This window comes from Salmo salar, chromosome ssa11 (genome assembly GCF_905237065.1).
Source record: "Salmo salar chromosome ssa11, Ssal_v3.1, whole genome shotgun sequence".
Lineage (NCBI taxonomy): Eukaryota > Metazoa > Chordata > Actinopteri > Salmoniformes > Salmonidae > Salmo > Salmo salar.
The window spans coordinates 111,460,837-111,475,599 of NC_059452.1; the positions used below are offsets into that span (position 1 = coordinate 111,460,837).

Sequence of the window (14,763 nt, forward strand, 5' to 3'; positions counted from 1 at the left end):
ACCTCACCTACTAACGAAATGACATCTATAACAGCATTTTATTTTTTTATTTGTTGGTTATTAGTCATTTCGGCCCCATGAGTTCATATCTCACGAACGCATTCAACTGGTATTTATGACTTCACTACTGGTAAATTCCCACCTCCCACGTGGTTACGAACACAACATCAGAGTGGAAACTCTAAGAGGTCCAACATAACAATTCTGTCACAACAGAAAATGCCAGGAACATTGTGAATTCCATTTTAATTTCCCTGCTGTTCCCCCGAAACCAAACCATGACCCCAAAACCACTTTTAACTACTGAACCATGGATTTGGTGAACCCTGGAGCAGCTAGCCGGTATGACTTTACCGTTATGAACCCCCTGGAGCAGCTAGCCGGTATGACTTTACCGTTATGAACCCCCTGGAGCAGCTAGCCGGTATGACTTTACCGTTATGAACCCCCTGGAGCAGCTAGCCGGTATGACTTTACCGTTATGAACCCCCTGGAGCAGCTAGCCGGTATGACTTTACCGTTATGAACCCCCTGGAGCAGCTAGCCGGTATGACTTTACCGTTATGAACCCCCTGGAGCAGCTAGCCGGTATGACTTTACCGTTATGAACCCCCTGGAGCAGCTAGCCGGTATGACTTTACCGTTATGAACCCCCTGGAGCAGCTAGCCGGTATGACTTTACCGTTATGAACCCCCTGGAGCAGCTAGCCGGTATGACTTTACCGTTATGAACCCCCTGGAGCAGCTAGCCGGTATGACTTTACCGTTATGAACCCCTGGAGCAGCTAGCCGGTATGACTTTACCGTTATGAACCCCCTGGAGCAGCTAGCCGGTATGACTTTACCGTTATGAACCCCCTGGAGCAGCTAGCCGGTATGACTTTACCGTTATGAACCCCTGGAGCAGCTAGCCGGTATGACTTTACCGTTATGAACCCCCTGGAGCAGCTAGCCGGTATGACTTTACCGTTATGAACCCCCTGGAGCAGCTAGCCGGTATGACTTTACCGTTATGATCCCCCTGCTCCAGACCAGAACCTAGTATCGTGCACTACATGGGGAGTAGGGTGCACTAGGTGGGGAGTAGGGTGCACTACGTGGGGAGTAGGGTGCACTACGTGGGGAGTAGGGTGCACTACGTGGGGAGTAGGGTGCACTAGGTGGGGAGTAGGGTGCACTAGGTGGGGAGTAGGGTGCACTAGGTGGGGAGTAGGGTGCACTACGTGGGGAGTAGGGTGCACTAGGTGGGGAGTAGGGTGCACTAGGTGGGGAGTAGGGTGCACTAGGTGGGGAGTAGGGTGCACTAGGTGGGGAGTAGGGTGCACTACGTGGGGAGTAGGGTGCACCTTATTAGGGAATAGAAACATGATCCAGTCCTGCCCCAGAGGCAGGACCCAGTAGTCGGGGCTCCCAGTAAGAGTCTGGAGGACCCCAGAGGCAGGACCCAGTAGTCGGGGCTCCCCCAGTAACATGTTCCAGTCCTGGTCAGGAGCCCCAGAGGCAGGACCCAGTAGTCGGGGCTCCCCCAGTAACATGTTCCAGTCCTGGTCAGGAGCCCCAGAGGCAGGTCGGCGCTCCCCCCAGTAACACAAGGCCCTTGTGTGGTGTATATAGATGGACCTAACGTCTCCCCACTCTGCCTCTACAGGAAACCAGCCCATAGAAGACAGAACAGTGGATGGACCAGCGAGAGACAGACAGTGAAGAGGAAGGAGTATAAGATAAAGAGGGCTGGTCAACAGGTAAGAAGAACCTTTTTAGATATTTAACATCGTCGACATTTACATAATACACTGGTTTTAGAAATCTGTTGATGTCTAATCTACCAGGACTGACACTGACTGTCCTCTGTTTGAAAACCTCCTGAGCCAATAGATTCTCTGCTGTTGTGGACTGAACCGTTTTAGAGAGATTTGAAACCCTGACGTGATGTAGAAACGTGTTGTTCTCTGAACATGGTCTTACACAACAACAAGAACAACAACAACACAATGCTGCTACTATCTGGAGGTTTCCAGGGTAACACAAGTAGCCTTGGTCCTCCCCGGCGGCTCAGCCCGGTAGCCTTGGTCCCCCCCCGGCGGCTCAGCCCGGTAGCCTTGGTCCCCCCCCGGCGGCTCAGCCCGGTAGCCTTGGTCCCCCCCGGCGGCTCAGCCCGGTAGCCTTGGTCCCCCCCCGGCGGCTCAGCCCGGTAGCCTTGGTCCCCCCCCGGCGGCTCAGCCCGGTAGCCTCGGTCCCCCGGCGGCTCAGCTCTTGTGTTTTACCCTACATCGTTTCCCAGGCAGGCGAAGTGCCACAGCACGGCCCCCTGAGACAACATGGTGGGCTGCAATGTCAACACAACAAAAAGCGAGAATCTCAATTTAATTTCCTTGATTTAAAAAAAAAATTAAAGTAAAATGGTGTCCTTTTACCGCTGCCTCAAAACCCATTGGATGAGAAGATCAGAGGGGGGAGGGACATCTAACCTTCTCATCCAATGGGTTTTGAGAAGGTGGTGAGGAAAGAGAACGTGAGTAATCAAGGAAATTATATTTTAAAAAGAGGCCTACTTCCTTTTTTAATTGAGGAAATAGAACAGAGTTGACCTATTGAACTCTGGTGGGGGAACCAGTGGAGCGGGGCAGTGTGCCCAGACCAGGAAATTGGGTTGTTTTTACTGGCAGGAGTGAAACAGTTGATAGTCAGGCAGGGTTTTAGTCAGGACTGGGTCTCAGTAGCAGGGTTAAATCACCTCCTGCCCTAGACAGCCACAGCCGGGTCCCCAGCACAGAGTAGCTACTAGCTAGTTACATGTTAGCCTAGCTGTTCTGCAGGGTAGCTACTAGCTAGTTACATGTTAGCCTAGCTGTTCTGCAGGGTAGCTACTAGCTAGTTACATGTTAGTCTACCTGTTCTGCAGAGCAGCTAGCTACTAGCTATGTTGTTTAGCCTAGCTGTTCTGCAGGGTAGCTACTAGCTAGTTACAGTGTTAGCCTAGCTGTTCTGCAGGGTAGATACTAGCTAGTTACATGTTGTTTAGCCTAGCTGTTCTGCCGGGTAGCTACTAGCTAGTTACATGTTGTTAGCCTAGCTGTTCTGCAGGGTAGCTACTAGCTAGTTACATGTTGTTAGCCTAGCTGTTCTGCAGGGTAGCTAGTAGCTAGTTACATGTTGTTAGCCTAGCTGTTCTGCAGGGTAGCTACGCGCTAGTTACATGTTGTTAGCCTAGCTGTTCTGCAGGGTAGCTACTAGCTAGTTACATGTTGTTAGCCTAGCTGTTCTGCAGGGTAGCTACCGCTAGTTACATGTTGTTTAGCCTAGCTGTTCTGCCGGGTAGCTACTAGCTCGTTACATGTTGTTAGCCTAGCTGTTCTGCAGGGTAGCTACGCGCTAGTTACATGTTGTTTAGCCTAGCTGTTCTGCCGGGTAGCTACTAGCTCGTTACATGTTGTTTAGCCTAGCTGTTCTGCAGGGTAGCTACTCGCTAGTTACATGTTGTTTAGCCTAGCTGTTCTGCAGGGTATCTACTAGCCAGTTACATGTTGTTAGCCTAGCTAGTCAGAGGACAGACCAGGCTATCCACCTCTTTCCTGTCGGTGTATTTTAGTACAGGGTTGTTTATATAAGTTGTAAGAGACTGAACCAAGCACTTCCTTTCCCTGGAGGACAATAAAGTTAGTTTCCTGTTGTAGTCGTGTTCTCTCCTCTGTCACTCTGTCGATTACCTGTTAGGCTAACCCACGCTGGTCCTGACGAGCCACAGGGGGTTGCAGGCTTTCATTCCAACTCTCTCGCCCCTCCTCTCTCTCTCGCTCCCCCCCTCTCTCTCTCGCTCCCCCCCTCTCTCTCTCGCTCCCCCCCTCTCTCTCTCGCTCCCCCCCTCTCTCTCGTGCTCCCCCCTCTCTCGCGCTCCCCCCTCTCTCGCGCTCCCCCCCTCTCTCGCGCTCCCCCCCTCTCTCGCGCTCCCCCCCTCTCTCGCTCCCCCTCTCTCGCGCCCCCCCCTCTCTCTCGCTCCCCCCCCTCTCTCGCTCCCCCCTCTCTCTCTCCCCCCCTCTCTCGCGCTTCCCCCCTCTCTCGCGCTCCCCCCTCTCTCGCCCCTCTCTCTCCCTCCCCCTCTCTCTCTCCTCCCCCTCTCTCTCTCGCTCCCCCTCTCTCTCTCGCTTCCCCCCTCTCTCTCTCTCGCTCCCCCCTCTCTCTCGCTCTCCCCCTCTCTCTCGCTTCTCCCTCTCCTCGCTCTCTCTCTGCTCTGCTCTCTCCTCGCTCTCTCTCCTCGCTCTCTCCCCGCTCTCTCCCCGCTCTCTCCCCGCTCTCTCCTCGCTCTCTCCCCGCTCTCTCCCCGCTCTCTCCTCCCTCTCTTCTCTCTCTCTCTCCAACAACTATTTCCCGGGTGCTGATGACATGGACGTCCCCCTCAGGCACCAGCAGTAGAGATCAGTTATAGAGACGATCACCATGGTGATCTGAACTTCTAGTCCACATACCAACACCTAGTCCACATACCAACACCTAGTCCACATACCAACACCTAGTCCACATACCAACACCTAGTCCACATACCAACACCTAGTCCACATACCAACACCTAGTCCACATACCAACACCTAGCACACCAACACCTAGTCCACATACCAACACCTAACCCAACACCTAGTCCACATAGCCAACACCTAACCCAACACCTATTCCACATGCCAGCACCTAACCCAACACCTATTCCACATGCCAGCACCTCGTCCACATGCCAGCACCTCGTCACATGCCAGCACCTCGTCCACATGCCAGCACCTCGTCCACATGCCAGCACCTCGTCCACATGCCAGCACCTCGTCCACATGCCAGCACCTCGTCCACATGCCAGCACCTCGTCCACATGCCAGCGCCTCGTCCACATACCAACACCTAACCCAACACCTAGTCCACATACCAACACCTAGTCCACATACCAACACCTAGTCCACATACCAACACCTAGTCCACATACCAACACCTAACCCAACACCTAGTCCACATACCAACACCTAACCCAACACCTAGTCCACATACCAACACCTAACCCAACACCTATTCCACATACCAACACCTAGTCCACATACCAACACCTAACCCAACACCTAGTCCACATACCAACACCTAACCCAACACCTATTCCACATACCAACACCTAGTCCACATACCAACACCTAGTCCACATACCAACACCTAACCCAACACCTAGTCCACATACCAACACCTAACCCAACACCTAGTCCACATACCAACACCTAACCCAACACCTAGTCCACATACCAACACCTAGTCCACATACCAACACCTAACCCAACATAGTCCACATACCAACACCTAACCCAACACCTATTCCACATACCAACACCTAGTCCACATACCAACACCTAGTCCACATACCAACACCTAACCCAACACCTAGTCCACATGCCAACACCTAACCCAACACCTAGTCCACATAGCCAACACCTAACCCAACACCTCGTCCACATGCCAGCACCTCGTCCACATGCCAGCACCTCGTCCACATGCCCGCACCTAGTCCACATGCCCGCACCTAACCCAACACCTAGTCCACATGCCCGCACCTAACCCAACACCTAGTCCACATGCCCGCACCTAACCCAACACCTAGTCCACATGCCCGCACCTAACCCAGCACCTAGTCCACATACCAACACCTAACCCAGCACCTAGTCCACATGCCAGCACCTCGTCCACATGCCAGCACCTCGTCCACCCAACACCTAGTCCACATACCAGCACCTAACCCAACACCTAGTCCACATACCAACACCTAGTCCACATACCAACACCTAGTCCACATACCAACACCTAACCCAACACCTAGTCCACATACCAACACCTAACCCAACACCTAGTCCACATACCAACACCTAGTCCACATACCAACACCTAACCCAACACCTAGTCCACATACCAACACCTAGTCCACATACCAACACCTAGTCCACATACCAACACCTAGTCCACATACCAACACCTAGTCCACATACCAACACCTAACCCAACACCTAGTCCACATAGCCAACACCTAACCCAACACCTATTCCACATGCCAGCACCTCGTCCACATGCCAGCACCTCGTCCACATGCCAGCACCTCGTCCACATGCCCGCACCCCGTCCACATGCCCGCACCTAGTCCACATGCCCGCACCTAGTCTACATGCCCGCACCTAACCCAACACCTAGTCCACATGCCCGCACCTAACCCAGCACCTAGTCCACATGCCAGCACCTAACCCAGCACCTAGTCCACATGACTAACCCAACACCTAGTCCACATACCAACACCTAGTCCACATACCAACACCTAGTCCACATACCAGCACCTAGTCCACATACCAACACCTAGTCCACATACCAGCACCTAGTCCACATACCAACACCTAGCTCTCTCCTACCTAGCTCTCCTACCTAGCTTCTCTCTCTGTCTCTGAGGTTTTGTTGCCATGGAGTCAGGTCTTTTCCTAAGCCTGTTGTATAACAGTGACTAGAGTTCCCTGTTCTCACAGTCGTCAGAGTCGAGGAGGGAAGTAACACACTTGTGACTGTAATGTTATCTCTCCTCTCTGGGCTCTCGGCCATGTTTACAAACAGACACACACACATTCTGTTCTCCTGGAAGAGGTGTGGAATTACCAGGCTGACGCTACACTGCCTGGTGTCCATGATATTCTCCAGGGAGGGAGGGAGGGAGGGAGGGAGGAGAGAGGGAGGGAGGGAGGGAGAGAGGGAGGGAGAGGATCACTGTCACTAAGTGTGTAGTGTCTGTGTTAGTCAGTGGCTGGATCAGGAGAAGTGTGCAGCCAGCCGAAAGGTTTTAGAAAAGATACCAGAGGAAGTAGGAGAAGTTCTGGTGTCTGACACTCACATAAAAGTACACAGGAGTATCCAACCTAACTCCTTTCTCTCCTCCTCTTCCCCTCCTCCTCTTCCTCCCTCCCTCCTCTTCCTCCCCCTCCTCTCTCCTCCTCTTCCTCTACAGCGTCAGAACATATCAAATCCAGGCAGACTCCTCCTCCTTGGCCTGCCAATCTGAACGAAAACGTCCCCACTACACACACACACACACACACACACACACACTGCTCCGAGCATCTTCAGAGATGCCAACAGGGTCCCAGCCAGCTGCCAGCCCCTCTCCCAGCCTGCCCCTGTGTGCCCGGCCCTGAGCCCTGACCACAAGCTGACCCCGTGGCTGTAGGAGCCCCACCCCCCAGTGCAGCTGTCCTCCACACAGCCAGGCGGCGCCCTGACCCGGACAGGCAGCGCTACTAACAGGTAATACAATGTAGATTTAGATTACTGTAAACGTACCTGGACTACATCTGAAATGGATCTCTGTTTAGTCCCCTAACTGTTATAAACATTACCTCACCTGGACTACATCTGGCTCTCTGTTTAGTCCACTAACTGTTTCAACACTAAGGTCCTCTATGGCCTCAGTGGGTTAGTCCATACTGTCAACACTAATGGATCCTCTAATGGCTCAGTGGTTAGTCCACTACTGTCAACACTAAGGTCCTCTATGGCTCAGTAGGTTAGTACTGTCAACACTAAGGTCCTCTATGGCTCAGTAGGTTAGTACTGTCAACACTAAGGTCCTCTATGGCTCAGTAGGTTAGTACTGGCAACACTAAGGTCCTCTATGGCTCAGTAGGTTAGTACTGTCAACACTAAGGTCCTCATGGCTCAGTAGGTTAGAACTGTCAACACTAAGGTCCTCTATGGCTCAGTAGGTTAGTACTGTCAACACTAAGGTCCTCTATGGCTCAGTAGGTTAGTACTGTCAACACTAAGGTCCTCTATGGCTCAGTAGGTTAGTACTGTCAACACTAAGGTCCTCTATGGCTCGGTAGGTTAGCACTGTCAACACTAAGGTCCTCTATGGCTCAGTAGGTTAGTACTGTCAACACTAAGGTCCTCTATGGCTCAGTAGGTTAGTGCTGTCAACACTAAGGTCCTCTATGGCTCAGGATGGTGGTCTGTTTGAAACATGTTGGTATTACAGACTCGGTCAGCGAGTGGTTTGAAAATGTCAGTGAAGACCAGTTTGTCCGCGCAAACTCTGAGTCCACGTTCCTGGTAATCCGTCTGGCCCTGCGTCCTTGGGAATGTTGACCTGTTTAAAAGTGTTGCTCACGTCGGCTACAGAGAGCGTGATCACACAGTCATCCGGAACAGCTTGTGCTCTCATGCATGCTTCAGTGTTGCTTGCCTCAAGGCGAACATCAAAGGCATTTAGCTCGTCTGGTAGGCTCGATTCACTGGGCAGCTCGCGGCCGGGTCTCCCTTCGTCGTCCGTAATAGTTTGCAAGCCCCCTGCCTCATCCGACGAGCGTCAGAGACGATTTCTTATAAGCGTCCGGATTAGTGTCGCGCTCCTTGAAAGCGGCAGCTCCTAGCCTTTAGCTCGACAGTAGTAGTGTCTGGGGGTGGTGGTAGTGTCTGGGGGTGGTGGTAGTGTCTGCGGGTGGTGGTAGTGTCTGCGGGTGGTGGTAGTGTCTGGGGGTGGTGGTAGTGTCTGCGGGTGGCGGTAGTGCCTGCGGGTGGTGGTGGTAGTGTGTCTGCGGGTGGCGGTGGTAGTGTGTCTGCGGGTGGCGGCGGTAGTGTGGCGGCGGTAGTGTGTCTGCGGGTGGCGGCGGTAGTGTGGCGGCGGTAGTGTGTCTGCGGGTGGCGGCGGTAGTGTGTCTGCGGGTGGCGGCGGTAGTGTGTCTGCGGGTGGCGGCGGTAGTGTGTCTGCGGGTGGCGGCGGTAGTGTGTCTGCGGGTGGCGGCGGTAGTGTGTCTGCGGGTGGCGGCGGTAGTGTGGCGGCGGTAGTGTGGCGGCGGTAGTGTGGCGGCGGTAGTGTGGCGGGTGGCGGCGGTAGTGTGGCGGGTGGCGGCGGTAGTGTGTCTGCGGGTGGCGGCGGTAGTGTGTCTGCGGGTGGCGGCGGTAGTGTGGCGGCGGGTGGCGGCGGTAGTGTGTCTGCGGGTGGCGGCGGTAGTGTGTCTGCGGGTGGCGGCGGTGGTGTGTCTGCGGGTGGCGGCGGTAGTGTGGCGGCGGTAGTGTGTCTGCGGGTGGCGGCGGTAGTGTGTCTGCGGGTGGCGGCGGTAGTGTGGCGCGGGTGGCGGCGGTAGTGTGGCGGCGGGTGGCGGCGGTAGTGTGTCTGCGGGTGGCGGCGGTAGTGTGTCTGCGGGTGGCGGCGGTGGTGTGTCTGCGGGTGGCGGCGGTAGTGTGTCTGCGGGTGGCGGCGGTAGTGTGTCTGCGGGTGGCGGCGGTAGTGTGTCTGCGGGTGGCGGTTGTGTGTAACTGCTTTATGTCTTTGGCTGCTTGTCTTCCTGACGCTGTTTTAACATTTAATTGTTTTTCTTCTCTCTCTCTCTCTCTCTCTCCCTCTTTCTCGCTATCCCCTCTCTCTCGCCCTCTCTCTCTCTCTCTCTCTCTCGCTATCCCCTCCCTCTCTCTCTCTCGCTATCCCCTCTCTCCCTCTTTCTCGCTATCCCCTCTCTTGCCCTCTCTCTCTCTCTCGCCCTCTCTCTCTCTCGCCCTCTCTCTCTCTCGCCCTCTCTCTCTCGCCCTCCTCTCTCTCGCCATCCCCTCTCTCTCGCTATCCCCTCTCTCGCTATCCCCTCTCTCCCTCTTTCTCGCTATCCCCTCTCTCTCGCCCTCTCTCTCTCGCCATCCCCTCTCTCTCGCTATCCCCCTCTCTCCCTCTTTCTCTCTCGCCATCCCCTCTCTCCCTCTTTCTCGCTATCCCCTCTCTCTCGCCCTCTCTCTCTCTCGCCCTCTCTCTCTCTCGCCATCCCCTCTCTCTCGCTATCCCCTCTCTCCCTCTTTCTCTCTCGCTATCCCCTCTCTCCCTCTTTCTCGCTATCCCCTCTCTCTCGCCCTCTCTCTCTCTCGCCATCCCCTCTCTCTCTCTCGCCATCCCCTCTCTCTCTCTCGCCATCCCCTCTCTCTCTCTCGCCATCCCCTCTCTCTCTCTCGCCATCCCCTCTCTCTCTCTCGCCATCCCCTCTCTCTCTCTCGCCATCCCCTCTCTCTCTCTCTCTCGCCATCCCTCTCTCTCTCTCTCTCTCGCCATCCCCTCTCTCTCTCTCTCGCCATCCCCTCTCTCTCTCTCTCTCGCTATCCCCTCTCTCTCTCTCTCTCGCTATCCCCTCTCCCTCTCTCTCGCTATCCCCTCTCTCTCGCTATCCCTCTCTCTCTCTCTCTCTCTCTCGCTATCCCCTCTCTCTCTCTCTCTCTGCCATCCCCTCTCTCTCTCTCTCTCGCCATCCCCTCTCTCTCTCTCTCTCGCCATCCCCTCTCTCTCTCTCTCGCCATCCCTCTCTCTCTCGCCATCCTCTCTCTCTCGCTATCCCCTCTCTCTCTCTCGCTATCCCCTCTCTCTCTCTCGCTATCCCCTCTCTCTCTCTCTCTCTCTCTCTCTCGCCATCCCCTCTCTCTCTCTCTCTCTCTCGCTATCCCCTCTCTCTCTCTCTCTCTCTCTCTCGCTATCCTCTCTCTCTCTCGCCATCCCCCTCTCTCTCTCTCTCTCTCCTCGCTATCCTCTCTCTCTCTCGCCATCCCCTCTCTCTCTCTCTCTCTCGCTCTCTCTCTCTCTCGCTATCCCCCCTCTCATTTTCGTTCCTCTCTTCTGTCCTTTATCCTAGGCATGGCTCCAATTCGGGACTCGGTCAGCCACTCCCCTAACCAAACAGGTGACAAACTTTTTTTATTTTTTTTTACCCTTTGACCTTGACTCTTCTTCTCTCTGCCTTCCTGGACCTCTGCCTATACTACTCCAGTCAGACAACAAGGTCATTCCTGGACCTCTGCCTATACTACTCCAGTCAGACAACAAGGTCATTCCTGGACCTCTGCCTATACTACTCCAGTCAGACAACAAGGTCATTCCTGAAGCCCAGTTGTTCCACTGTATGTTTTGTTTTACTCCATGTGTAACTCTAAGTGTCGAACTGCTTTGCTTTATTCTTGGCCAGGTCGCAGTTGTAAATGAGAACTTGTTTCTCAACTTGCCTACCTGGTTAAGTAAAGGTGAAATACATATAAATTGATCTGATCTCTCTTACGGTTAACCTTTTAAGATCGTCTCACCTTGCTATTCAACTTTTAAAACTACTTTTGTCACAGCATGGGCTCCTTCAAAGGTAGGGTTAGGGTACAACGGGGGAGAGGAGGTGGGAGAGGAGGAGGAGGGGGAGGGAGGAGGAGGAGGAGGAGAGGGTGGGAGGAGGAGAAGGGGGGGACATTCTGACTTAGTAGGCAGACTAGACAACATTCTAGGAGAATTGGCAGCCGCCGTGTGTGTGTGTGTGTGTGTGACTGGTGAGAAGGAGCGAGTCTTTACAGAAAAGCAGGGTGGCTAATTGCCAGAAGAGAAGAACGGATACAGGAGACATGAAAGGGTTAGTTTAGTACGGAGGAAGAGGTTCTCGTCGTAAAAGAATAAACAGCCCCTCCCTCCTCCCTCTCACCTCTCCCCTCCCCCTCCCTTTCCCGTCTCTCCTCCGTCTCTCCCTCCCCGTCTCCCCTCCCTTTCCCGTCTCTCCCCTCCCCCCGGGTTAGAGACACTGGGACTGGGTTAGAGACACTGGGACTGGGTTAGAGACACTGGGACTGGGTTAGAGACACTGGGACTGGGTTAGAGACACTGGGACGGGTTAGAGGGACACTGGCGGGCCGGGTTAGAGGGACACTGGGCCGGGCCGGGCTAGAGGGACACTGGGCCGGGCCGGGCTAGAGGGGACACTGGGCCGGGCCGGGCTAGAGGGACACTGGGCCGGGCCGGGCTAGAGGGACACTGGGCCGGGCCGGGCTAGAGGGACACTGGGCCGGGCCGGGTTAGAGGGACACTGGGCCGGGTTAGAGGGCTGGGCCGGGTTAGAGGGACACTGGGCCGGGGTAGAGGGACACTGGGCCGGGCCGGGCTAGAGGGACACTGGGCCGGGCCGGGCTAGAGGGACACTGGGCCGGGCCGGGCTAGAGGGACACTGGGGGCCGGGCCGGGCTAGAGGGACACTGGGAGAGTACTCGTGTTATTGAGATCAGAGAGACATTGGAGCACTTCTACAAGGCACCTTTCCTTCTTCTCGCTCAGTAACAGGTGAACGTCTGGGTTCCACCCCTCCCGTTTCCACCAATCCACACGTCAGATCAATGATTAGTGAAAGAACGTCCTGGTTTGTGTTTGTGTTCTCTTGTGAGCTAACCAAACTTCCACCACCACCCCTTTCGTCTCTCCCCTTTCTGTCCCCAGGTTTGGACCACCCTGGCCTGGATTCGCAGTATGAGAATTGCCCGTGGAGCTCTGGTTCTCCCTGCAGCAGTGACACCAACAGTAACTGGGGCAAGGTGAGGATTCTCTGAGCTTCTCCAAGTGTATATACCGCCATGTTTGTTGTTTTTTTGGGGGGGGGGGTTTCACTTGTATTTTAATCTTGGAACGTTATAATGTGAGGCGGTTTACGAGAAACCCGTTCGGATGTCTCGAAAAAAAAATGGAACGGAAATCTAGTTTTTTTTTTTCTGGTTGTTTTTGAAATCATTTCAATCTTTTACTGTAATGTAAAGAAAGGGAAAAAAACTATTGTATGATTTTACTTCAGGAACATTTCCAAGTTTAGTTAGCATGCCCAATGTGAAAACGCTAGCTCAAACTTCCCTGACCTGAGACTGTCGCAGCTAACTGGTTTAGACCAAATAATGAACTAGCTAGTTAGTAATGAAATCAGACTGGTTTTAGACAGAATAGTGAACTAGCTAGTTAGTAATGAAATCAGACTGGTTTAGACCGAATAATGAACTAGCTAGTTAGTAATGAAATCAGACTGGTTTTAGACAGAATAGTGAACTAGCTAGTTAGTAATGAAATCAGACTGGTTTAGACTGAATAATGAACTAGCTAGTTAATGAAATCAGACTGGTTTAGACTGAATAATGAACTAGCTAGTTAGTAATGAAATCAGACTGGTTTTAGACAGAATAGTGAACTAGCTAGTTAGTAATGAAATCAGACTGGTTTAGACAGAATAGTGAACTAGCTAGTTAGTAATGAAATCAGACTGGTTTAGACCGAATAGTGAACTAGCTAGTTAGTAATGAAATCAGACTGGTTTAGACCGAATAAGGAATTAGCTAGTTAGTAATGAAATCAGACTGGTTTAGACAGAATAGTGAACTAGCTAGTTAGTAATGAAATCAGACTGGTTTTAGACAGAATAGTGAACTAGCTAGTTAGTAATGAAATCAGACGGGTTTAGACCGAATAATAAACTAGCTAGTTAGTAAAGTTGTCAGTCAACAACGTGGTTCTGAATACAAGTGGGTCGGCTTGTCATTTGAATCAACAAGTAGTCGTACGCTGTAGCTTGCGTTCATTAAAGCTGTTCACACTTCCTTCCGATGTTGCTTCATCAGTGGGTAGGACTGGGGAAAAAATGACATGAAAATATATTAACAGTATTGCAGTAATTTCAGCAGTTCAGAATTACTTTGGTTTTGGGTAGCAAAGCAATCGCTATCCTATCTTTAATTTGCTGGAAGCGAGAAGCGTCTTGCTCAGTCGTTAGCTGTGTTGGAAGCGAAGCTTCTTGCTCTCAGTCGTTAGCTATGTTGGAAGCGAGAAGCTTCTTGCTCTCAGTCGTTAGCTATGTTGGAAGCGAGAAGCTTCTTCCTCTCAGTCGTTAGCTGTGTTGGAAATCAGACTGGTTTTAGACAGAATAGTGAACTAGCTAGTTAGTAATGAAATCAGACTGGTTTAGACAGAATAGTGAACTAGCTAGTTAGTAATGAAATCAGACTGGTTTAGACAGAATAGTGAACTAGCTAGTTAGTAATGAAATCAGACTGGTTTAGACAGAATAGTGAACTAGCTAGTTAGTAATGAAATCAGACGGGTTTAGACCGAATAATAAACTAGCTAGTTAGTAAAGTTGTCAGTCAACAACGTGGTTCTGAATACAAGTGGGTCGGCTTGTCATTTGAATCAACAAGTAGTCGTACGCTGTAGCTTGCGTTCATTAAAGCTGTTCACACTTCCTTCCGATGTTGCTTCATCAGTGGGTAGGACTGGGGAAAAAATGACATGAAAATATATTAACAGTATTGCAGTAATTTCAGCAGTTCAGAATTACTTTGGTTTTGGGTAGCAAAGCAATCGCTATCCTATCTTTAATTTGCTGGAAGCGAGAAGCGTCTTGCTCAGTCGTTAGCTGTGTTGGAAGCGAGAAGCGTCTTGCTCTCAGTCGTTAGCTGTGTTGGAAGCGAGAAGCGTCTTGCTCTCAGTCGTTAGCTGTGTTGGAAGCGAGAAGCGTCTTGCTCTCTGTCGTTAGCTATGTTGGAAGCGAGAAGCTTCTTGCTCTCTGTCGTTAGCTGTGTTGGAAGCGAGAAGCTTCTTCCTCTCAGTCGTTAGCTATGTTGGAAGCGAGAAGCTTCTTGCTCTCTGTCGTTAGCTGTGTTGGAAGCGAAGCTTCTTCCTCTGTCGTTAGCTGTGTTGGAAGCGAGAAGCTTCTTCCTCTCTGTCGTTAGCTGTGTTGGAAGCGAGAAGCTTCTTCCTCTCTGTCGTTAGCTGTGTTGGAAGCGAGAAGCTTCTTGCTCTGTCGTTAGCTGTGTTGGAAGCGAGAAGCTTCTTGCTCTCAGTCGTTAGCTGTGTTGGAGCGGAAGCTTCTTGCTCTCAGTCGTTAGCTGTGTTGGAAGCGAGAAGCTTCTTGCTCTCAGTCGTTAGCTATGTTGGAAGCGAGAAGCTTCTTGCTCTCAGTCGTTAGC

General features: G+C 52.4%; 1 protein-coding gene across 1 annotated transcript in view; it reads left to right on the top strand.

The window, feature by feature from the left end:
* The first annotated feature begins 1,470 nt into the window (after positions 1-1,470).
* LOC106592806 (trinucleotide repeat-containing gene 6A protein-like) overlaps positions 1,471-14,763 on the top strand; it is a 46,784-nt gene continuing 33,491 nt past the window's right edge. The window contains 2 exon segments of the mRNA XM_045688928.1: positions 1,471-1,567; positions 12,257-12,337. Of these exon segments, the coding sequence (XP_045544884.1) occupies positions 1,471-1,567; positions 12,257-12,337 (178 nt within the window).